Below are 25306 nucleotides of genomic sequence, written 5' to 3' on the forward strand. Positions count from 1 at the left end.
ATTCAAGGGAAATTTACTTACAAAAATATTTCTCAAATTCTCCTTAACACTCTAGTAGCAAACTATCTTCTACAAGTTTCTTCTAATATAAAACCACTCATTATGTTAAAATTATACTTGTGAAAGCTTACTGTAAAATCAATTTGAATACCTAAATAACAGTCTAAAAAGGGAACTCTTGGTATATATGTTATCTAAAACCTAAACACTTTATTCTAAATATATTTCAATTCATGTTTCTTTAGGTAATTGTTCCTTTAAGGAACATTAACTGTATTTACAAACTAACATGGCACATACTTCAGTAACTTTTTTGGGTTAAGACAGGATCTTGCTCCGTCACCTAGGCTGGAGTACAGTGGTGCAATTTCAGCTCACTCCAACCTTAGCCTCCCAGGCCCAAGTGATCCTCCCATCTCAGCCTCCTGAGTGGCTGGAACGATAGGCATGTGCCACCATGCCTGGCTAATTTTTGTATTTTTTTAGAGGTGAGGTTTTGCCATATAGCCCAGGCTGGTCTTGAACCCCTGGGCTCAAGTGATCTGCTCACCTCAGCTGGGATTACAGGCATGGGCCACTGCACTCAACCTATTAACTCTTTTATACTTATTTTTTGACAATTATATGAGGAACAAAACTTATTATAAGTTAAAACTACATACCATCATACATTGTACATGATATTTTAATCAAAGATGGACCACATATATGAGAATAGGCCATAAGATATAATAGAACTGCCTATTCAGATATACTTTTTTTTTTTTTTTTGAGACAGTCTCACTTTGTAGCCAAGGCTGGAATGTAGTGGCGCAATCTCCTCACTGATACCTCCACCTGCTGGGCTCAAGCAATTCTCCCACCTCAGCCTCTTAAGTAGCTGGAACCACTGGTGTGTGTCACCATACTCAGCTAATTTTTGTATTTGTTATAGAGACGGGGTTTCGCCATGTTGCCCAGTCTGGTCATGAACTCCTGGCCTCAAGTGATCTGCCCACCTCGGTCTCCCAAAATGAGAGATTACAGGCATGAGGCACTGTCCCCAGTCTCAGACATACCATTTTTTTATACTGTATTTTTACTTTTTTCCATGTTTAGATACACAAATATTTACCACTGTCTTACAACTGCCTACAGTATTCAGTACAGTAACATGCTGTACAGGTTTCTAGCACAGAAGCAATAGGCTAAGCCACATAGCCTAGATGTGGCTACACCACCCATGTTTGTGTAAATACACTCTGATGTTCAAACAATGGCAAAATCACCTAAGGATGCATTTCTCAGAACATATCCCCCTAACGTGCATCACTGTACTAAGAATTAAGTAGAACATGCCTACTTTAAAAATTGGAGATCAAAGCAAATATTCATTTAATCTAAACTCTCCAGATTTTAAATGATTTTTCCCACATCTACATAAAAATTTACCTTGTGGAAGTAGTTTCTAAAAGTAAAGGAACTCATGTTGTTTTCTCAATTGTAAGGTGACATCTGAAGACTCAGGAAGTCAAGCGTTTTTAAAGTTTACATATACAACAAAATACATGCAACAAAACATTTAATGAATTATTATAACCCCAACACAATGTTTACTACAGTATTTAAAAGCATTTATTTAAAATATGTCAACCTCCTTCCAAAAGACGGAAGACACATGAGCCCATTTCTTATATTATGAGGTATATGGTAACAACAATGAAAATCCTAAATGCAAAAGGACCATCAGTTGCCTAAATATAAAATTGAACTTTGGCAAAGAAATGAGTGTTATACAGAATAACACAGCCAATAAAGAAATACATTTGTTTACACCATTTCCCCATATCATGGCCCTGTTCCCCTGCACTCTTCCCTTTGGAAGGGTGAGTTACAACCCTGTCCCAGATGATTCAGAATTTTAAACACGTGGTCTTGCTGATTAACATTTATTTTTCCTCAAACCTCAGTACTACAGCTATATAAATTACACTTCTAAAATATTTGAAACAGATATTGAATTTATTGGTTGGCTATGAGTAGGAAAATACATCGGTAAAGAAAAAAGACCCTGTATATAAATATAATACTAGCTAGTTACAATTTGACCAAGAAGGTTCCACTGAAAATAACAGTAAAAGCCCTTGTTACCACCAGTCCATATGATATATATTCAGTTTCCCATCACCCTTATCAAAGAGCTGCCTGGGCAAATGTGACATTCTTTGAGCTTATAGTGCAGATAATGTGCTGGGTTTTGTTACATGAATGGTAAACAAGAGTTAGTCCAGTGCATTACACAATATAATGTACTGTGAATAAAGACTAGATACCTTTAGACACTACTTCAACATACCAGTTATTAAAATTTATGTAACCAAAAAGAAAAGCAAAGTGAACATCTTAAAATACTGTTTATGAATGGTGAAGAAACATCTGCTAAAGGTGTTCTTGGAATTATCTGCAACATTTGTTAACTGTTTTGCCTAGGTTGACTTTTGTCCTTATATATGAGCCCAAAACCTTAGAAGTCACTATGGAAACTGGTTCCATAAATTTAAATTGTACAGAGTGAAACTCTAAAACTTCAATGTTATTATTGAGAACCTGAATCTCAGAAGACCTTTGAAATTTTAAACATTTAGAAGTGCATTCCATCCAAATTAATAATGTCCCTAAGTTTGAAAGTGCTAATAACCCCAAGTAAGTTTTCCTAGTTGTCACTAAATCAAAAGAAAAAAACACACACACATTTTTGGAGATGTTCTTTGCCTATCTTTGGGACTATTAAAGTTGCACTCGACACTTCATTTCTACAACTTTAGCTTAAATTATGCCATAAATTAACTTGATAACAATATTTAAATTCTCAAGGTATAAATAATTACCACGAATATGGTAAAGCTGTACTTCAAGAGATTTGCAACAAGGACTTGAATGCCTCCAAACACCTGATCTTTAAAACAGAAAACATGCCTCAAACTTTTTGTAAAACATTTCTAAAATGGATTTATCCAGCAAAAACACTGAAATTACATTATGGCAACACATTAAATATATTTGTTACAGAATTTTTGGAAAAAAAAATCTACACTGCGAAAACATACTAGTTTTTATTGCATTTTAGAAAGTATAGATTATTGGAAATTATTTAACACACAGAAAATATCTAAAACATGAAACCTTGCTTAAGAAAAGCATCATAGTCTATTTTGGTGCGACTGTTTATTCCCTATAGACCCCAAATATTTCTTCCTCTTTTCAAGGTTAAATTGTAAATCTACACTCTTGGTTCAATTTATCAGTGTCCAAATTAAGGTGGAGAAGCTGTTCAAACTGATCACATAATGCAGTATGCCTGGAAGAGGCAAAACAAGTATTTTCAAGACATAACAGGCCATTATATCTTAATATGCTGCCCCAAATTCAAATATATTATAGACAATAACAAATACAGATGAATACATTTTGTGTAAAGCTCAAACCTTTAGCATCTAACAAGTGCACTCTAGTTCCAGCATCTACGAAAAGATTACATCCTCCATTAACAAATACAAAATGAGTAAGTGCTCCTCCCCTCCCCCTTCCATAAAGCTCTCTGGACCTGTGATTACATAATGCAGATCGTAGGAAAGGCTGCTTCCTCAGTCTCAGTCCAACCAGCTCCAGCTCACCTTCACTGGAAATTGTCATGATGCATATTACCAACACAGTGCTTAGGAAAAATGAGTAAACATACCTTTAATTCACACTTTACAAAAAAAAAAAAAAAAACACCAAGAACAAAAACCCCATAAAAAGTTATGTACTGGTTTTACATCAATACCAGCTTTCCAATGTACTGATTATAAACTGGACGTGTTTGGTGTCAGCACAACTTAAACAAAAAGCAAAAAACAAAACCAAAACATCCCAACGAAATCTTAAAAAAACAACAAAAACCCTCAAAGGAAAAAACAGGTCCAAGACAAAGATTCAAGATCAAAACTCTTTGGAGAATTTTCTAAAAGGAAAAAAAAAAAAAAATCATTTATTTAAACAGTATGTAATTTTATTTTCTCTTAAAAACAGAATAAGCACATTTAAGTGCTGAACATTTTTCATAAAATTTTAAGTCAGCCAAAATGACTCACTCTGTATAAAAATTGTTAATAACAGTCAACATTTTTTTTCCTAATGCTCACATGCTGTCCTTTTACTCCCCTGCCTGCAGTTGAAACAAAAGCAGTTTGACCAAGCTCCCTCTGAATTCATTTGACTTTTCACAGAAGAATGAATAAATGAGAACAGACCATGTACACGTTCACTTTGCAAAGTTAAAGCTGGTTTTCATTTCTATTCTACTAATGGCACTACAGGCAAAATGGAGGGTGTGATGTAAGTTTTATCTTGGTTGACATACTAAAATGACTTAGTCATTTTAAAAATGATCTGAACAATTGTCTTAGGGACCTGTTTTGAAAATGCATCTAATTTATACTGCTTCATAAATGGAAAATTGCTTCTTCTTAAATAAGGAATGATTAAAAAAAAAGACTAAGGAATACACGGACAACAAAAAGAATTCACATGATAGTAGTATTCTGGGTGACAAGCAGTACGCTGCAATGACACCGAGAAGCAGTGCTTGGATCTGGTGAGCAAAGATCCAGGGACCCACCCCATAAACATGTTCCAAAATGTGATTATTTTATGCTTCGCAATGGAAAAAAAGCCACAGCTCATACAAAAGCATTTTCATAAAATTCTCACAAATGTTAAACAGTATTTTAAAAATATAAAAGAGGATGCACAGATTTTCTCTGCATGCACAGGCAGTGCTTGATGAGAACAAATTTAGGCAGGCACAGTGGAGATAGGACAGGAAGTGTCTCAAAAAGGAGTTAAGCTGTACCTTAGCAGCTGTAGTTTTTTAACTTAAAAAAGTTAAAGATTTAAAAATATCAGAATGTACATATATCAACCATTACATTCAGTCCATAAATGCCTACAGATCATCACTGTTCAGCTTATCTGTCCTGGTAGATAGTTTTCGTAAAAATTCATGAATAAGTTGCCTCCGGTCTGAAAACATCCTAAGGTTTAAGCAGATTTATATTTAAAGAACCATGTTCTCAATTTAAAAATAAAGTAGTACAAAAGGGCTAACAAAACCCTCAGAGTGCAAATCATGAGCAGAGAAAGTCTGTTGCAGCTTCTTTTACAAGCTGGCATTTATAACACATGAAACAGGTTAAAAAAAAATTTAGCCTTAGTTTACAATACAATCATTTCCAAATGATTTTTTTAGTACAAAATTTCATAAATCAGGTCTTCTGTGGATCATATACAATCATAAAGGCTAAATTCAAATTCTATATTTTACAAACAAGTCTGAAAAAGGAGGGAGTAAAGTATGGAAGAATGGTCTCTGGATGTTACTACTGGCCTCAAAAAAGTAGTGCTACAGATTTCTGTGCAAAGAGAATAAGCTCTTCAAACATTTTCCTATTTCAAGGCATGAAAATATTATATTGGATAGAAGAAATAGGAAAATTTCTTATAACAAATTAAAGATAGGTGCAAACACACCAATCCCTGTCTAGCAGTATAAAGCATACTGGGCTCAGAATTTGTCTGTTGCTAGCACCTGGCTTTCATACTATATCCTTATCAAATAATCAGATTGGAAATTCAAAACAAAAATCCTCAGTGGCCATACCTCACTCCCTTATGTTCAGATTTTCACAAGTTTACAAGTGAATCGAGGCTGTCCTCCGAAGGTGCTTGACTACCTCCTGCCAGGAAGGTGGATGCCATTGACTTGGGGCAGGAAAGGCAGTAAGAGCTCCAGTTGTGCAAAAAGTGAGAAGTGGTCAGAGGGGATGAGGGGGTGTGGGCAGCCACTGATGTTATTCTCAACCAGCCAGTGGTGGTCCAGAGGACCCAGGATGCCTAAGGTGTTCAGCTGAGGTTTAGAATAGAAAATGTAGTCGATTATACCCTGAAAAACAACAGAAAGAAAGATATAAGCACCACATAAGACAACACGGAAATCCTGAGTGCTTTTAAGACATGTCTTTACAGTCATGTTTGGTGAACAGAACTAAACAAGTGAAACTTACCAGCTTGTAGGATGAGATCTGTACTACATACACCAAATGGTTCCTCCCACAAAATGTCAAATCCAGCAGAATGAAGCATTCTTCCTATCTGCATCTTTAACAAGACCTAAGACCCTTCAGGATGCAGCCTCTGCTTCTCTTTCCTAACCTAATTTGCACCACTTTCCCTGCTGCCACACCAGCCTTTGGAGTGAGAAAGGAGTTAGGATGGGAGGGGAACCTATAGGTACCAAGCTCTTTCCTGCCTCAGGACCTTCACACACACACACACACACACACACACACACACACACTCTCTCTCTCTCTCTCTCTCTCTCTCTCTCTCTCTGTCACTCTCCACTCTGCTTGTAACACTTGTTATGAGGTCAATTCCTTAATCTTTCAATGTCAGGTTCAACTGCTTTCCAAAGACCTTCCTGGATCCTGCTCCCACCTACTCACTACTTCCCACCATTGATTCACTTCCCTTGCTAATGGCCATCTCAAGGTGTCATTAGCTCATCTGTGTGGTTGAGACTTGTCTCTCTCATCACAGCTCAGCTGCACGAGGGCAGAACTGTCTCTACCTGCCCCCTTCTCTCTCAGCAGCACCCCACCATGGCATCTAACAAACTGTTCCCATCTGATGGTTCTGCTCCTCTCCTCTACGTGCTCTTGGCCAAATGCACTCTGAAGCACATTCAAGTGTCTTCTTCCTGCCTCCATCAGCAACATAAAGAGAAAAAAACCCTAAGCTTTCCCACCCTTTGGCTATCACCCATGCCTTCTCTTCAATGTCTCCTTAAGAATTTGAAAGGGCCGGTCGCGGTGGCTCACGCCTGCAATCCCAGCACTTTGGGAGGCGGAGGCGGGTGGATCACGAGGTCAAGAGATCGAGACCATCCTGGTCAACATGGTGAAACCCCGTCTCTACTAAAAATATAAAAAATCAGCTGGGCATGGTGGCGCATGCCTATAATCCCAGCTACTCAGGAGGCTGAGACAGGAGAACTGCCTGAACCCAGGAGGCGGAGGTTGCGGTGAGCCGAGATTGCGCCATTGCACTCCAGCCTGGGTAACAAGAGCGAAACTCCGTCTCACAAAAAACAAACAAACAAACAAACAAAACAAACAAAAAAAAAAAAAAAACAAAGAATTTGAAAGGAAGGGGCACTTGAGGATAAACAGGGGCTTTACTTTCTATACTCTAAAGTGTAAGAGCTCCAGAGATACTATCTAAACTCTTATTTACACTCTGACAAGCTAAGCTAAATTATTACTTTGCCAGCAGCTTAGAAATAGAAAGCTAGGAGTTAAGAAAGCAGAAATGCAAAAAGTAGTTTAAAAGGGCAGCTGAGCCAGATGCAGTAGCTCCTGCCTATAATCCCAGCACTTTGGGAGGCTAAGGCAGGAGGAATGCTTAAGGCCAGGGGTTCAACATCAGGCTGGACAATATAGCAAGACCCTGTCTTTAAAAAAAACCAAAGTTACCAAAAAAAAAAAAAAAAAAAAAAAAAAAACTAGCTGGGCATGGTGGCGCACACCTGTAGTTCTAGTTAGTGGGGAGGCTGAGGCAGGATTGCCTCAGCCCAGTTCAAGGCTGCAGTGTGTATGATCATATCACTGTACCTCAACCTGGATGACAGGCTGAAACAACATCTCTTTTTCTCTTTTTTTAAAAAAAGACAGTTAAACCTATCAATAGGAACAATGGAGAAGCCCCTGACTCCTGCCAAAAAAAAAAGGATAAAGACAAGAAAGTGACATAGCCCTAAATTAAAAAAATGATGAGAATCCGGCAAGGTGCAGTGGCTCATGCCTGTAATCCCAGCACTTTGGGAGGCCAAGATGGGTAAATCACTTGAGGCCAGAAGTTCGACACCAGCCTGGCTAACATGGTGAAACTCTGTCTCTACTAAAAATACAAAAATCAGCTGGGTGTGGTGGCGCGCACATGTAATCCCAGCAACTCAGGAGGCTGAGGCATGAGAAATCACTTGAATCTGGGAGGGGGAGGTTGCAGTGAGCCAAAATTGCACCACTGAACTCCAGGCTGAGCAACAGAGCAAGACTCTGTCTCTGGGGGCAAAAAAAGATGTATCTTAGAAACATTTAAAAATAGCTAATAACCACATTTTGACATTCAAAATAATTTAGTTTCAGTTAAATTAAAATGTAAGAGAAGGAACACCTTACCCCAACTGCCACCCAAATTAGATAGCATGGTTCAGCATATCTAGCTGTTAATAATGAGAATACAAGAAACATAATTGTCACCAAAAGGTGGAAAGTCAGCTTAGGAATTTTACAGATTTCATCTAACTTCTTATCCTGGAAAATATTAGAATAAATATATAAAAAGTAAGGTTGTGACACTAATCACATGAAATTCTAAAGAAGAGTAATAAAAAAATATTACTGGCCGAGTACAGTGGTTCACGCCTGTAATCTCAGAACTTTGGGAGGCTGAGGTGGAAGAATCATTTAAGGCCAGGAGCTCAAGACCAACCTGGGCATAGCGAGACTCCATCTCTACAAAAAATACATGAATTAGCCAGGCGTGGTGGTGTGCGCCTGTAGTCCCAGCTACTAGGGAGGCCGAGGTGACAGGATCATTTCAGCCTGCATGGTTGAAGCTGCCGTGAGCCGTGACTGTGCCACTGCACTCTGGCCTGGCTGACCAAGTGAGACCTAGTCTCAAACATAAAACAAAGAATATTGTTGTCAGTGAATCCAAGACTGCTTCATTCCAGTCTGAACACACATCCACATTTTTAAAGACATCATAATGCATCAGAAAACTTGCCAGTAAAATAGAGGTTTGAAAAACTTATCAGTCTCAAGACACACCTTGAAATCAAATGTGTAATTCGTGTAAGGCATCAGACCACTCTCATAGGCACTCTTTAACTTGAAACCATGAGTGATCCTTCCATTGGTGGTTCCATTCTTCCCATGACAGCTGAAGTTTGTGAGACTTTCATTATACCTCAGCTCCTTAAAGTCTTTGTGATTTGTTTCTACTCCACCCGTGCTCAAATATTCTACAACACCTACAATGAAGACAAAATTTTTATTGTCAAATATAATATAAACAAAAAGTAATTTTAAAAGATCATGTAATAGTAAAAAGTTTTAAACCACACGTATTCCCACATTCCAAAACATTCCTTTTTATATTTGTCAGGACTTGTCCAAATCTATTTTTACACAATTGTAATCACAGAATATTGAACAGTTTACACTTTGCTTTATAAACATGTGTCTTCCCAAATATCATTCTTTAATGGCTGCACAATGCAATTGGGCTGGTGGATAATATTTACTACTAATTTTGTAAAATGCAGGGTAGTTTCCACTTTTTAAAAAGAATTAAAGATAATACCACAATCAACATCTTAGTGTGTAGATTTCTGCTTATGCTCAATTATTTACTTGGTATAAAATCCCAAGATTAGGACTGAATGTGCCACTTTATAATACTGCCAACTATGGAAGAGAATATCACCAGCTAGTTACAGAGCAAACTTACCGATCCCTAGTGAAGTATTTTCCCAATTTACTAAGCACAAGATGGGCTCTACAAATATATTTTAATTTGCATTTTTTTCACCAATTAGCAAGGCTGGACATTTTCTGACCTGCCTGCTATTATAATACTGTATTTCACAATGCTGAAATGGGTCTTGGATGTTAACGTCTGACTAGATTTTCTCTTTATTCCTCAGATACTTTGTAGCTACACAGAAAGCAGAAAGCATGTAGACAAACTGCCAGAGACTATTAGTCAACTGCTTCGGTAGTAGTAATAACCAGACAACTTGATGAGCTGGAATAAAGAATTACAGAAGATTTTAGATAGCTTTATTTTCCCTGAAATCAAATTTTAACTCAGTTTCTTTTCTTTCTTTCTTTCTTTCTTCTTCTTCTTTTTGAGATAGCCTCACTTTGTCAACCAGGTTGGAGTGCAGTAGCGCAATCTTGGCTCACTGCAACTTCTGCCTCCAGAGTTCAAGTCATTCTTGTGCCTCACCCTCCAAAGTAGCCGGGATTACAGGTGTGCACCACCACATCTGACTAATTTTTGTATTTTCAGTAGAGACATGGTTTAACCATGTTGGCCAAGCTGGTCTTGAACTCTTGGCCTCAAGTGATCTGCCCGCCTCAGCTTCCCAAAGTGTTGGGATTAGTAGGCATGAGCCACAGCATGCGGCCAGGTTCTTTCTTCCTAATGGTTCTATCTATTGTGATGTCAACGTGTGCTTCCAAATGTGCATGCGTTTGTGTGTTCATGTATACATTCAAGTCCAAGGAAAAGTATTCCTGCTTGTATAAGAGTATGAATGAGTTGAAACACAAAAAGGAAAAAATAGTTTGTTATTACAAGAGCTATTGTTTATTGTATACTATCTATGGAAAGCATTCCAGATCGGGCTTTCTGTATTCTACATTTTAATAAAAATCAAGATCCTTGCTCTTTGTTAAAATCACTTGACTGGCCAGGCATGGTGGCTCACACCTGTAATTCCAGCACTTTGGGAGGCTAAGACGGGCAGATCACAAGGTCACGAAATCAAGATCATCCTGACCAACATAGTGAAACCCCATCTCTACTAAAATACAAAAATCAGCTGGGCGTGGTAGCCCACGCCTGTAGTCCCAGCTACTCAGGAGGCAGAGGCAGTAGAATTGCTTGGACCCAGGAGGTGGAGGCTGCAGTGTGCTGAGATTGCACCACTGCCCTCCAGCCTGGTACCTGGCCACAGAGCAAGATTTCGTCTTTAAAAAAAATAATAATAAATAATAATAATAATAATAATAATCACTTGACTGTTAGGTGTGTAAATAAAGGAGCTCAATTTCCACCTGAGGTATATTTTTCTAATCAAGTTACAAATACATGCAAAATTGAGATTCTATAATTTTAACTCAAATTTAAAATGTGATTATATTACCACATGCTGGAATCTCAAAGAGACTGTCTTAATAACCATAATTATCTCTGACTTGGGGATAATAAAATATGTTCTTTAAAGAGTCATTTCAAGTTATTGCCTATGTGTTTATTCAAGATGATTACATCCTTCTCTTCAGGGTTCCATAATGCCGTTTAATCTTCAAAACAGCCCCCTTTACCCTGACACAACATTACGAACCTGCTCATAGCTGCCATTACAAAGGGAATTTTTATTTGGACTTAATTTGGAATGATCAGAAACAACACATTACTAAATCATTTTATGTCAAAAGTATTCTACATAAAACACATTATTTTCTTACCAGAATCTGGCAAAGAATTAAGATCTGCACATAACACAAGTGGAATAGTTCCAAATTCTCCCAATACACTGGATTTGAGGTTACGAGAGGCTTTATCAATAATGTTCTTCACTTCTGAGAGGAACATCATAGTTTGCACCAACTTCACATCAGAGTATTCAGGGTCCCAATGCATGTGAGCATTAGCCACAAGAATAAGTTGTTTTTCTGTTCCAAGATGTGGCTTTCCAGCTATATTAGATAAAAACAAAACAAAGAAACAGACAAAACCCGCCCATCAGCCCATATATTCTTAACAGTGTCTGAATGCAAATAATCTCTGAGTCCCAGAATAGAAAAGTCACCTAAATTTCCTACCTGATGACTAAATGTGACCCACAACAAACCCAAGAAATACACATCTAAAACTGGGTTGATGCTTCCAGCACAGGGCATTCACTACTTGTACAAAAATAGCCCCATCTATTTGGGACAGTTTGAGTTTTAAAATTCTGTCTCCTTCAAACTTTTGGTCTTAGTTTGGATGTCCTAAATCAAGCCTCATAAAATTAAATCTAAACCTTCTTTCTTATATTTAAGACAACTCTTAAGTCCTATTTCCATTTTTTCTATACTTCACCTTAAATATCCCTATTCCAACTGCTCAAGTGACAAAGTTTCAGCTCTTGGCATAATGGTCACTTAAATATACTTTCAATTTGAAGTGATCCATTTATCGAAAACTCAAGACCTTGAAAACAATTATTTTAAATAGATCAGGAAAAGAAGTTAGATTACAGAAATATCCTTGCTGCCAAAAAATTATAAAAGTGTAGAGGGTTCTTACCCCTAAGCAGTTACTTTAATATTTACTTCAACATTTCTTTTACATAAAAAATTCTTAAGAGAAAAAAGAAAGTTTCTTAATGCTTTTCAAGGTTTGTAATACTTTAACGGGCCAATGCTTTCTCATCTTAAGCTTTGTGGCAGAGAAAAAGAGATATATTTTAGAAAAGACAAAAATTCTCACTGAGTTTCTTCAGGTGTTAGACAAGACCATTAATACACAATGAAATTTCTGTTTTCTATTCTTTTGAAGATGTCTAGTCAGAGCTATTAAATTTTGGTGGTCAATTTTACAGGAAGTGAAAGGGCCACTCACATGACATTTCAATCAATTCCTTTCGAAGTTCTAGCAGTACTGCAACTCCAATGTTATCTTTTGTCATGACTCTGTTCAGCATAGCTTCAGACCCTTCAGAATTTGCCATGGCTAGCTGATTAAATTCAACAGTGTGTTTCTGAATCAAAGTAAATCTAAAACAAAAACAAAACACACACACAAACAGAGTTGGGAATACCAACAGGTTAGCTTTGTGGGAACTGTAGTTTTCCCAAACTTCCTTAATAGATATGATGGCACTTAAATCACATTATGGAAAATCCTTCACCAAGCTTCCCACATCCATTTAAAGTTGCACTAAGTCTGTTACTGATACAATAACAATTTGAAAATTACAACTTAAAAAATGTAGTCATCTTGTTTAGGTTTTATGTTGGAATATTCTAACTTGTAATTTTTAAACAATTCTTTTTTAAAGTATGGATTTAAGAATCCCTGCACCATCCTAGAGGGAATTTTAACTACTTGGTGATTCAATTAACAATTGGAGTTAAACCCTAGTAAACACCTGAAGAAACAGCAGTACTTTAAGCATGTCTCCAAAACAAGGTTATTTTTGATGATTAAAAACAAACGAAATCCCCTAGGTCAAATAACATTATTTTCTTGAGTAATAACATAGTGCCTCATTCTTGGCCCCCACCCTGCAAATACTGAGAAAATTTTCTTTTTTAAAAACAAGATGACTTACTTTTCTGTCTTGAAGAATATTGCACAGCCATCAACATGTTTCCTTTCTTGTTCTGACATTGTCCTAGCTCTAGACTTAGGACTAAAGAATCCATTATAGCCACGTTCTTTCAGTTCTACCAGAAAAAAACTGTAATACTGTTCCGTTTCAACCTCCTAAAAAATTGTAAACAGAACAGTTATTTCATGTGACAAAAATTAGTCCTGCATATTGACTTTTATGTATAGTCTGAGAGCTTGAAATAATTTCAAAGGCCTAGTCTGCAGATAAGAATGTAACATCTTTTCAAACCGGGCATGGTGGCTCATGTCTATAATCCCACCACTTTGGGAGGCAGAGGCGGATGGATCACTTGAGGCCAGGAGTTTCAGACCAAGCCTGGCCAACATAGCAAAACCTGTCTCTACTAAAAATACAAAAATTAGCTGGGCATGGTGCATGCCTGTAATCCCAGCTACTAGGAAGGTTAAGAATCGCTTGAACCCAGGAGGCGAGGATTGTAGTGAGCTGAGATAGCAACACTGCACTCCAGCCTGGAGGACAGACCAAGGCCCTGTCTCCCACAACCCACACCCCCCCCCAAAAAAAAAAAGGGTAACAGCTTTTCAATGCTATTTATCTGAAACCAACTGGAACACCTACGCCGTTTTACAGGTACCAGTTGCCAAGGGCAATTCATTGTTGTTTAGGAACAATGAATGGAAAGACACATACTTCTATGCATGTGTATTTCCTTATGTTTTAGAATTGATGTGGACTGAGAATCAGAGATGGAAGGAACTTTGTAAATCGTAACTTCAGACCCTTGTGGAGAAAGTAACATGTTCAAGATTATGCAAGTGACTATGAGAGCTGGACTGAGAACCCAAAATGATTATGTGCCAGGTCAGTCCTTTTTACACTGTGCCTTAATTGTTCTAATAACATGGTCAGGAATACAAAGTTATAGCTTGACCATGCCAGAATTTCAGTACCTTTGCCACCCAATTAAAAAATAGTGTGCAGGGACATTGGAGGGAGGAGGAAGGTGAGTATTTAGCAGTCATAGCAAATGTATAAAACCCAACTTAACTCATTGCTTATTTTGCAACACAGTACTGCAAAGCAAAGCAGACAGTAGTCCCAGGATTCACTAATAACATTAAAAAAAAAAAAAAAAACAGTGCTTTAAGAAGTACCAGAGCTGAAACTTCAAATGTATCTGTGTAATGTATTCCTAGTTTGCTCCTTGCTTTATCAATGTTAGGTCAACTCTCTTCTGTCTGACTTACCTGAAGACTTACGATATCAGCATTGCAGCTCAAGATTTCTTGAATAATGGCCTTTTTCCTGTAGTCCCAGTTTAGTGCCCATGATGGACAGTAGCCGTATAACTGCCGGGTCGCATATTTATCACAAAGAACATTATAGCACATGACAGAAAACAAGGCTGTAGGAAAGATAACTTTACTTATTCACACACGTGGCAGAAAAAAATATATAGAATTTCAGTAATGGTTTTCACTTAAATGTTAAGTTTGACTGTATTCATTCAATCTATAGCCACAGAAAAGCTACTATATGCCACACATAGGGGATAAATAAACACAGATAATGCAAGCAGGACAGATAAGCGAACAAGTTAGAATACAATGTGCTACACCTGCTACAGAGGTAGGCACAGAAGGTTTGGAAGTGAAAAGTCTAAGCTTGTGAGCCCTTCAGCCTCTGAGCCTAACATTCCTCATTCCTCGACTCCTTCTACCATGCCACCAATTGTTAATGTAGGATACGCGGTTTCCTTAATAGGCATGTCTCATTTTCTTCTATAGCACAACTATTATTTTATGTAAAATAAAAACAGTATCATAGATTAAATTTTGTTACACACGCCATTAAAGTTACCAAACTATTTTCATAGAATTTAGGTTAAAAGGAGATTAGAGGTCATTAGTTCAATTTTCCTCTTAAGTAAGGGTTTTAGCTCTCTTATAACTCAGTAGTGTCAAATCCATTTGGAACATGCTAGGATTTGGAAACTTCTAATAGAGACAGAGTTGAGTGTATTCATTTTAAGTGAATTTCATCAATACATTACAGAAAGGTTTTCTCAATAAGAGAGGCACCACTGACATTTTAGGTGAAGTCTGTTGTGGGGGCCTGTGCCAGGTACTATATAGGATGTTGAGCAGCATCCCTGGTCTCCAGCCTCTAGCAATCAGCAGCACTTCTCTCCGGTTATGACCACCAAAATAGTCTCCAGACATTGCCAATTGTGCCCTGGGGGATAAACTGCCCATTTGAGAAGCACTGCTTTACAGCACACTTTCTATATAGCACAACATAGTATATATAGAGGTCATGTGAGCAATAATTCTTTTTTTTCATAACCTCCCAAACTAAATCAACCTTAAACATTCTATCTTAATGCTACCTGTTATCTAAGCATGCTGACAATATTGTTAGGCTTATAGAGACTGAGCAAAAATAACAGTTAAAAAAATAAAAGACTACCAACCAGTTGGCCTTGTTCTATCTGGTTCTTGTAACATAATCCAAGACCTTGGAGGTGGTTGTTCTGTTGAAACTAGTTGAACAGAAAATAAAGAATTAAGCAATATTCTTACATATCTTCCTAATAAAAAGGTTTAAACAAATAACCACTTACTTCTTTTTGCAGTACCTGACAAATTATCAAGCAAATAGTTCAGCAGCCGTCTTGTTCCATCTGGTTCCTGATAAAGGTTCAATATATCCTGGGTAAGGGGATTTCCTGAAAATATTTTTAAAATAGGTAAAATGAAACTAGGTACTAAATATGTTTCAAAATTTTAAAACGTACCAATATTGCTGGGTGCGGTGGCTCACGTCTGTAATCCTAGCATTTTGGGAGGCTGAGGTGGGTGGATCACCTGAGGACAGGAGTTCAAGACCAACCTGGCCAACATAGTGAAACCCCACCTTAAAAAAAAAAAAAAGGTGCCAATATTATCAGATCATCTATAACAATGTTATAGTTACTAGTAAGATGTCAAACATATAGAAAATATATATTTTTTCAGTTTTTGATGTAGAGGTAAAAAATGATTCATACCATGTTCTATACACATAGTCAAAACATGATTATTAATGAGCTGATGTCAATCAGAAATGCTCTAGCAGTGCTCTGTATCTGACCCTGCCTCACCAACACTTTCAATAACACAGATTGTTGTAACAAACAGGAATGAATAAAACACAAACGGGCCAGACAGGTGACTGGGGGAGTGGTCGGGAAGAGGCAACAGTGAAGGGAAGGATGAAAGCCAACCTAATTCGTCAGAAAATCAACACTCTACAATGCCACAAAGCTAACAAGAAAACATCCTAATGGCAAATGTACACTTGCACTTAGATTTTCTACAGTCATACTGAATAAAGCAACAAAATAGGGCAGACTTAAGAATCAACTCGCTAAGCAGGGGGAAAAAAAAATCCCAGGGCCATGAACCACCTGTAAATTCAGTAACTGTTTTGTGCCAAAATGAGAGCAAATACAATGATTTACATATATCTACAAGACTCTCAAATCCTCTCAGAAGGGTTTCTATGTACATGAGAAAAGCAGTACAAATAACAACAGTGCAGTGCAGGGTTTCACGGAGCAAAGTTCCTATCCATCCTACACAAGCGTTGTGTATTGTTCTGGATGCCACGGCACCGCTTTAAGAAAATCAAATTCTGCAGATTGAATAAAGCAGATAAAATGGTCAAAGGTCTTAACTGTACAAAATGAAGAAAAATAAAAGGATATGGCAGGTAAGAATGACCACAACCCACCCTCACCACCCCCCACAAAAAAAAGAAAAAGAATGATCACAATCCAGAGGAAGTGGTTTTTTTCCTATTCTCTCATAAAAGACTAGACTCAAAAAGCAGAACAGAGAGATAAGATCTAACAGGAAAGGCCAAGGCAGAACAGAAGAGGTTGGCAAACATTGTTAACGATTTGAGACACCCTGTGCTGTAAGCTAGTGGAGTATCCTTCAAAGAAGCTGAGTTGCATGGATGGGAAAAATGGCAAAGTTCATTTACCTTTTTTTTGAGACAGAGTCTTGGCTCTGTCGCCCAGGCCTGAGTGCAGTGGCACGATCTTGGCTCACTGTAACCTCCGTCTCCTGGGTTCAACTGATTCTCCTGCTTCAGCCTCCTGAGTAGCTGGGACTACAGGCACACGCCACCACGACCAGTTAATTTTTTGTATTTTTCGTGGAGACGGGGTTTCACCATGTTAGCCAGGATGGTCTCAATCTCCTGACCTCATGATTCGCCTGCCTTGGTCTCCCAAAGTGCTGGGATTACAGGTGTGAGCCACCACGCCCGGCACTCATTTACCTTTAAGATCGCTTTCAGTTTTAAGATTCTAGGATTCTAAGAATTACAGAAAGTAAAAATGTGCTGCTCTAAGTGCAAAGTAGATCTTTGCAGGAAGACAATTACAAGAGTAGCATTCTCTCACACGAGTGGTTCTTTATACCCACCAAAGCCTTTTCAAGTTTTTACTGAGTCATAATCCTGTGAGATAGCCAGTTATAACTTGAAAGCTATCAGGACCCTTTGTGAAACTTATCTTGAGAAAATGAAGTCAACTGAAAACCTCTCACTATCAGGTAAACAGCCCATTCTAACCAGACCTACAGTGACGCTGTCTTTTTACTACTTGCCAGTGCAAAAAATATTAAGTGACCACTTCTACCTATGTGATCCCCCTCTTATAAGATTTTGCTTTGTAAACTAAAAAGCATCCCCAAATACAAAGACCTATTTATATCTGAAACCCAATGGTGGATGTCACCTACATCTGCTTGCTTTTTGGGAATTCTTTTACACTGAAAATTAATCTATTCTTCACTACCTGCCGAGGAAAATAATATACGTGAATAAAATTAACAACAATAAAATGCTGGAATTAAAACATTACACTAAGTCCTGAGAAAGGAACAAAGTAAATGAGAGGTTACTTTAGGGTAGATGGAGTAAAAACACTTTTCCCTATTCTTCCCACTAGGTACAACTAACAGCACTCTATATTATACGTAAAACAAACAGACAACTCTGAAATGTGGAGAGATGGCAGAATAGCCAGAGATTGCAGAACCTGACAAACGGCATGGGGATGAGCTCCCTGGGTTTACTTTTTGCCTCAGATATCCCAAGCATGCAGCTAAGAAGCCAGTAACATGGAAATACCAATGGGTGCAGACCCAAAATAATCCTAACAAAAGCCAAAGGACCAGGGAAGGGCTACCTAAAAAGATTAAAGTTTTAGGTAAGAATTACTCTACTCGAGCTTAACACTAAAGAAAAAAATGCGGTCCCATCTCTACTTATGCCAGCAATGATGCACAAGCGGAGAGCCTAGACTTCTGCTGCAAGAGAAAGAAAGGAGGCGATATGGAGCTCCCCCACCTCCCTCTGAGGTGGTGTCAGAGGAGGTCAAGTAGAGTCAAGACTTTCACCATCTCCCTGCAGTAATGAGGACACACCAATGTGGTGTCTGTGGAGACCACATGAAGAGTCAAAACTACCACCTCCATCAGCAGTAACAAGGAGTCCCTACTACCAGGTGTCAATGAAAGCTAAGCAAAACCTGAACTTCTACCTCCACTGGCAGTAAGGAGACAGTGCCCTGGTTCCCTTGCCACAGCAGTGCTAGGGAAAGAAAACCAAACTAAAGAGTTTAAATGAGATCTAGAGTCTCATAATATAAGTCCAGTTTCAAATGAAAATAGCTCACTACACCAAGAACCAGGAAGATACCAAACGCAAAAAAATAAACAATAGCTTCCAACCCTGAGATGACAGAAACAGAATTATCCAACCAGGACAAAGGTACCATGACAAAAATGCTTCAAAGAGAAATTATAAACATGCTTGAGAAAAAAAAAAAAAAAACGAGGACTGAGCAAAGAAAAAGAAAGTTCAGGCAAATAAAACATAAAACATTTAAAACCAAATGGAAATATTAGAACTGAAAAATAGAATAAATGAATGCTAGGCAGGTTGGCTCATGCCTGTAATCCCAGCACTCTGGGAGGCTGAAGCAGGAGAATCACTTGAAGCCAGGAGTTTGAGACCAGCCTTGTTAACATGGTAAAACCTTGTATCTACAAACAAACAAAAAAAATTAGCCAGGCAGAGTGGTATGTGCCTGTGGTTCCAGCTGCTCGGGAGGCTGAGGTGGGAGTATTGCTTGAGTCTAGGAGGTTAAGCTGCAGTGAGCCAAGATTGTGCCACTGTACTCCAGCCTGAGACCGTTGGTCTCAAGGACCGATGGATGGATGGATGGATGGATGGAAGGAAGGAAGGAAGGAAGGAAGGAAGGAAGGAAAGATGGATGGAGGGAGACCAACAACAAGAAAAAGAACAGTCTCTGGGACTTGTGGGGCTATAACAAAAGATGTAACATTCATGTCATCAGAGCCTTGGAAGCTGAGGACACAAAAGACAGGGCTGAAAAAGTACTCAAAGAAATAATGGCTGAAGATTCTCACAATATGGCAATAAATATAAACCTACAGATTCAAGAAGCAGAATGAACCCCTCAACAGGAAAAACCCAAAGGAATCCACAGCAAGACACATCATAATTAAACTTCTGAAAATAAAGACAAAGAAAAAACATATTGGAAGCAGCCAGAGAAAAATGACACCCTACCTGCAGGAGGAAAAAAAAAATGGAATGACAACAGATTTCTCATCATAAACCACAGAGGCCAGAAGGAAGTGGCAAAATATTTTTCAAGTGTTGAAAGAACTGTCAAACCCAGAATCTTATATCCAGTGAAAATATCCTTCAGGAATGAAGAAGAAATAAAGATAATCTCAGATGACAAAAAAACAAGAGAATCTGTTGCCAGCAGATCTACCCAAAGGGAACCATTAAAAAAAGTTATCTAAATACAAGGGAAATGATAAAAGGAGGACTTTGGAACATTAGGAAAGAAGAAAACAATATAGCAAACAAAAAAAGATGGGCAAATATGGGATTTCCTTAAGTTTTCTAAATCATGTTTGACAGTTAAAAAAAATTTCAACCAGGCACAGCGGCTCACACCTGTAATCCCAGCACTTTGGGAGGCTGAGGTGGGTGGATCACAAGGTCAGGAATTCAAGATCAGCCTGACCAACATGGTGAAACGCTGTCTCTACCAAAAATACAAAAATTAGCTGAGCATGGTGACACATGCCTATAATCCCAGCAGGAGGCTGAGGCAGAAGAATCGCTTGAACCCAGGAGGCAGAGGCTGCAGTGAGCCGAGATCGTGCCACTGCACTCTAGCCTGGGCAACAAGAGACTGTGTCTCAAATAATAATAATAATAATAATAATAATAATAATAATAATAATAAAACTAATGTAATTCTAAGTTTATATAGAGAAAGTATTTTGAACTGTTATCAATGGCAGTGAATAAACGGATGTAAAGAGTGTTAAGGTTTGATATTTCCCTTGAACTGGTAAAATAGCCCCACTAGACTGACTGTGATAAGTTATACATATACAGTACCCAGAGGAACCATGAAACATCTATACAAAGAGGCATACTAAAAACCCTACAGAAGAATCAAAATGGAATCTAAAATATGTTTAAGTAACCCACAGGCAGTCAGAAGCAAAGGGGGGAAAAAAAGATGAAGAAACAGAAAACAAAAAAATAAAACGGCAGACTTAAACCCTAACTTAGTAATTAACTTTAAATGTAAATGGTCTAAATATACCAATTAAAAGACTGGTGGAATGGATTTAAAAATATGACCCAACTATATACTGTCCACAGAAACTCACTTCAAATATAATAATAATAGAGGCAGGAAAGGAATGGTAAGAGATATAATGCAAAAGTTGATCAAAGGAAAGCAGGAGTGGTTATATTAATATCAGATAAAGTGGACTTCAGAGAAAATAAAATTGCCAGAGATAGAAAGTAACATTATGTAATAATAAAAGGTCAATATCTCAAGAAGACAGCAATTCCAAGTGTGCTTCCAAACAAGAGAAGTGCAAAATATTTTAAAAGCAAAAACTGACAAAACTAAGAGGAAAATAGAGTCTAAAATTATAGCTGGAGGCTTTAACACTTCTCTCTCAATAAGTGACAGCACATAACAAAAACTTCACTACCATCGACCTAATAGACATTAGGTTAATATATAGGATCTAACAGATATATAGAACCTTCTACCCAAAAACAGAAAACACATTCTTTTCCACTGCTCAAGAAACATACGCCAGGATGGTCAACCTATCCTAGGCCATCAAACAAACTTCGACAAATTAAAAAGAATTGAAATCATACAGAATATTCATGTTCTGACCACAATTAAATCATATTAAAAATCAATAACTGAGCTAGGAGTAAAATGCTTGTAGTTCCACCTACCTGAGCGGCTGAGGTGGGAGGGTTGCTTGGTCCCCACGAGTTGGAAGCCAACCTGGGTAACACAGCCAGATTTCATCCCAAAATAATAAATAAATAAATACAATGTACTGAGCTAGTGAAAAAATACAAACAAAAATATCAAAATTTGTTGCTGGACATAGCTTATAAAGTAGGGCTGGGAAGAAAACTTCCCCACTAAATGTAAACATTAATAAAGACAAAAGTCTCAATCCAATAATCACCTCGAGAATCTGGAAAAAAAAAAAAGAACAAAAGCAAGAAGAAAGGAAATACTAAAAAGCAAACTCAATGAAATAAAAGTCTCCATATTGTTTTTGTCTAAAAAGCAATAGCAGTTTTTTTTAACGTTGTTTCTGCCGAAGGAGGGCATGCCTTCCTGGGTGACACTGGACAGCACTGGATACGAGGCCGTAGCTTTAGGCCTCATTGTGAGGAGCAGGGGGCCCAGTCCAATCAGCCCCAACCGCCCAAGGTCTCCCCGTCCACAGGGGCCTACTCCCAAAGCATGGATCCTGTCTCAGGCTCTCCACTCATCATGCCTCCAGTTATTCAGGTCCTCACCATCTCCTCCCATGCGTCTGTCTTGGTCTCTGAGACTGAATAACATTTCTTTCCTCCTCTCTGTGGACCACATCCTAAGAAAAGTGCCTGGTCACTAGACCCCAGCTGCCTTGAGTGTGTTCCCTGTGGCCAAGCAGAGCTGCCCCTTTCTGAGTCTTAGGCAAACAGCCAATTCCTTCTTAGTGTCTCAGAACTGGTAGCTGCAGATGTTGGCAGAAGGATGGACACACAGATTAATGAAACAATGAAAAATCCAGAAACAGAGTCACATAGATATGCTCAACTGATTTTTGCCAAAGATGCAAAAGCAATTCAATGGAGGTAAGATCATATTTCAATAATGCTGCTGGAGCAACTGGACATCCAGGCCACACACGCACAAAAAGAACCTTGAGCTAAACTTAACTCAATCTTAAATCCAAATGGATCATAGACTTAAATGTAAAACATAAGACCATAAAACTTTTAAAACAAAACCTAAGAGAAAAATTTTGGGGATTTAGAGCTATTCAGAGTTCTTAGACTTGAAACAAAAATCAGGATCCATTGAAGAAAAAACTGATAAATTGGGCTTCATTAAAATTGAAAACTTTTGCTATGCAATGACCTTGTTAAAAGCTACATACTGAGAGAAATATGTGCAAACCACATATCCCACCAAGGACTCATATCTAGAATATAAAAGGACTCCCAGTAAAAAAGCAAACAATACAAGACAAGAAATGTCACAGGAGAAAAATATTAGAGATGACAAATAAGCACCTGCAAAGATGTTGGATATCTTTAGCCATCGGAGAACTATAAATCAAAACCATGAGATGACTACACATCTACCAGAATGGCTAACATAAAAATAGTGACAACACCAAATGCTGGTGAGGATGCAGAGAAAGTGCTGGTTAGAATGTTAAACAGTACTGACACTATAGAAAACCATTTAGCAATTACTTAAAAAATTAAAAACATAACCCCCAAATGACCCAGCAATTGCATTCCTGGATATTTATCCTGGAGAAATGAAGACATATTTTCACACAGTAACTTGTACATTGAATGTTCACAGCAGCTTTATTTGTAACAGCCCCAAATTAGATGCCACCCAGACGCCCTCCAGCAGGTAAATGGTTAAACAAACCAGGAGACATTTATATCATAGAATACTACTCTCATCTATATAGGATAAATATCCAAATAATTAACCTGAGTGGAAAAGCCAATTTCAAAAGACTGCAAACAGTATGATTCCATTCAGTGACATCCTTAAAATAGCAAAACTATAGAAGGAGTGGGCTGGGGAAGGAACAAAGTAGGTATGGCTATAAAAGTGCAACAAAAGGATATTCCGGTGATGGAACCAGTCTATATCCTTTTTTAAATGGACATACAATAGTACGTTTATGGGGAACAATGTGATGTTTCCACACAGTTATACATAGTGGAATGATCAAATCAGGCTAATCAACAAATCCGTCACCTTGAATACTTATTTCTTTTCTCTTTTTTGAGATGGAGTCTCACTCTTGTTGCCCAGGCTGGAGTGCAATGGCACAATCTTCGCTCACCGCAACCTCTACCTCCCAGGTTCAAGCAAAATTCTCCTGCCTCAGCCTTCTGAGTATCCAATAGTTATTTCTTTGTGGTGAAAACATTTAATATCCATTCTTTTAGCTGTTTAAAATTATACATTATTATTAACTATAGCTACTATGCTATGCAACAGATCACCAGACCTATTCCTCCTGTGTAAATGAAACTGCGTACCCTCTGATTAATATCTCTCCTTTCTACTCTGTCCCCTGTCCCCAGCCTCTGAGAACAACCATTCTACTCTCTACTTCTATGAGTTCGACTTTTTAAGACTTCACGCTTAAGTGAGATCGTTTTATTTGTGTCTGGCTTATTTCACAAAATATTCTGTATCTTGACTGTTCTGTGTACGATAATGTAAAATTATAGTTTTCAAAGATGCTACTATTGAAGGGAGTTGGGTAAAGAGGATAGGACTGTTGTGCATGTGAATCTACAAATGTCTCAAAATAAACAGTTTAAGAAAAAAAAAGTGAATGAGCACCTAAGGTCACAGTCCTGCCTTTAACTGTATCACTGTAGCACAATTTTGAAGAACATTTAAAAATCTGAGGGGGAAAAAGTGAAGAATGCCAGCCATTATGCAACAACTTCAAAGAAAATAGTATAAACTGATTCATGAGACAGAAATACTTTGGTTCCGCAAGAATGTATGACATATAATTGCAAACAGACATGACTCTGAACATATTTTCTGTCTTCCAAACGGATGCCAGGAGAAAGCAATGGTAGTTTTCAGAAGGCAAAGATGATATAATCACTTTAAGAAGTAAAGCAGCAGATCTACCCCAAAATGGATCATTCCATCCAATGTTCTGACATGACATTAGAATTAAAGTGTAAACTGCAAAACCTCAGAGAAATAAAAGGATTTGTCCAAAGGAGGTAAAACCAGTAAAAAAAAGACTGCTGTTACGGATGTGTAACACTGTCCAACAGGATATGTGAGATAAACAAACGTCTCTTTGAAACTATACTTCAAAGAAAGAAAAATGGAAGAGCAAGAGGATCAGCAAATGGAATCAACAAAAATGTAAGGAGTCATAAAGAACTTCCCTACCCCTGCAGGCATTTACACTTACAGGCTTTCGTGCACATTAAATCAGTAGGAAAATTTATGGCCAGATGCAGTGGCTCACTCCTTAACCCCAGCACTCTGGGGGGCCGAGACAGGAGAATCATTTGAGGTCAGGAGTTTGAGACCAGCCTAGCCAACATGGTGAAAACTCATCTCTACTAAAAATACAAAAATTTGGGCCAGGCACGGTGGCTCATGCCTGTAATCTCAGCACTTTGGGAGACCAAGGTGGGTGGATCATGAGGTCAGTAGGTCGAGATCATTCTGGCTAAAACAGTGAAACCTGGTCTCTACTAAAAATACAAAAACTTAGCTGGGCGTAGTGGCACATGCCTGTAGTCCCAGGTACTCAGAAGGCTGAGGCAGGAGAATCACTGGAACCTGGGACGCGGAGTTGCAGTGAGCCGAGATCATGCCACTGCACTCCAGCCTGGGTGACAGAGCAAGACTCTGTCTTTTAAAAA

General features: G+C 38.1%; 1 protein-coding gene across 4 annotated transcripts in view; it reads right to left on the reverse strand.

Moving 5' to 3' along the window:
• Window positions 1–1595: 1595 nt before the first annotated feature.
• CNOT6 (CCR4-NOT transcription complex subunit 6) overlaps window positions 1596–25306 on the reverse strand; it is an 88500-nt gene continuing 64789 nt past the window's right edge. Inside the window, exons 1-10 of one of the 4 annotated variants that reach the window (XR_005198479.1) lie at window positions 21596–23681; window positions 15843–15947; window positions 15693–15761; window positions 14467–14624; window positions 13196–13350; window positions 12484–12638; window positions 11343–11573; window positions 8913–9115; window positions 5681–5962; window positions 1596–3982 (exon numbers count right to left, since the gene is read on the reverse strand). Coding sequence is in view for 3 of the 4 variants with exons in the window: in XM_037735219.1 (XP_037591147.1) it covers window positions 5750–5962; window positions 8913–9115; window positions 11343–11573; window positions 12484–12638; window positions 13196–13350; window positions 14467–14624; window positions 15693–15761; window positions 15843–15947; window positions 21596–21671 (1365 nt within the window). In the remaining variant the exon portion in view is untranslated. Of the gene's footprint in view, window positions 5963–8912; window positions 9116–11342; window positions 11574–12483; window positions 12639–13195; window positions 13351–14466; window positions 14625–15692; window positions 15762–15842; window positions 15948–21595; window positions 23684–25306 lie in introns of those variants that run through there. The other 3 variants (XM_037735220.1, XM_037735219.1, XM_037735221.1) reach the window with 3 other exon arrangements.

The sequence above is a fragment of the Cebus imitator genome, unplaced genomic scaffold, assembly GCF_001604975.1.
Source record: "Cebus imitator isolate Cc_AM_T3 unplaced genomic scaffold, Cebus_imitator-1.0 Scaffold754, whole genome shotgun sequence".
NCBI classification, from domain to species: Eukaryota; Metazoa; Chordata; class Mammalia; order Primates; family Cebidae; genus Cebus; species Cebus imitator.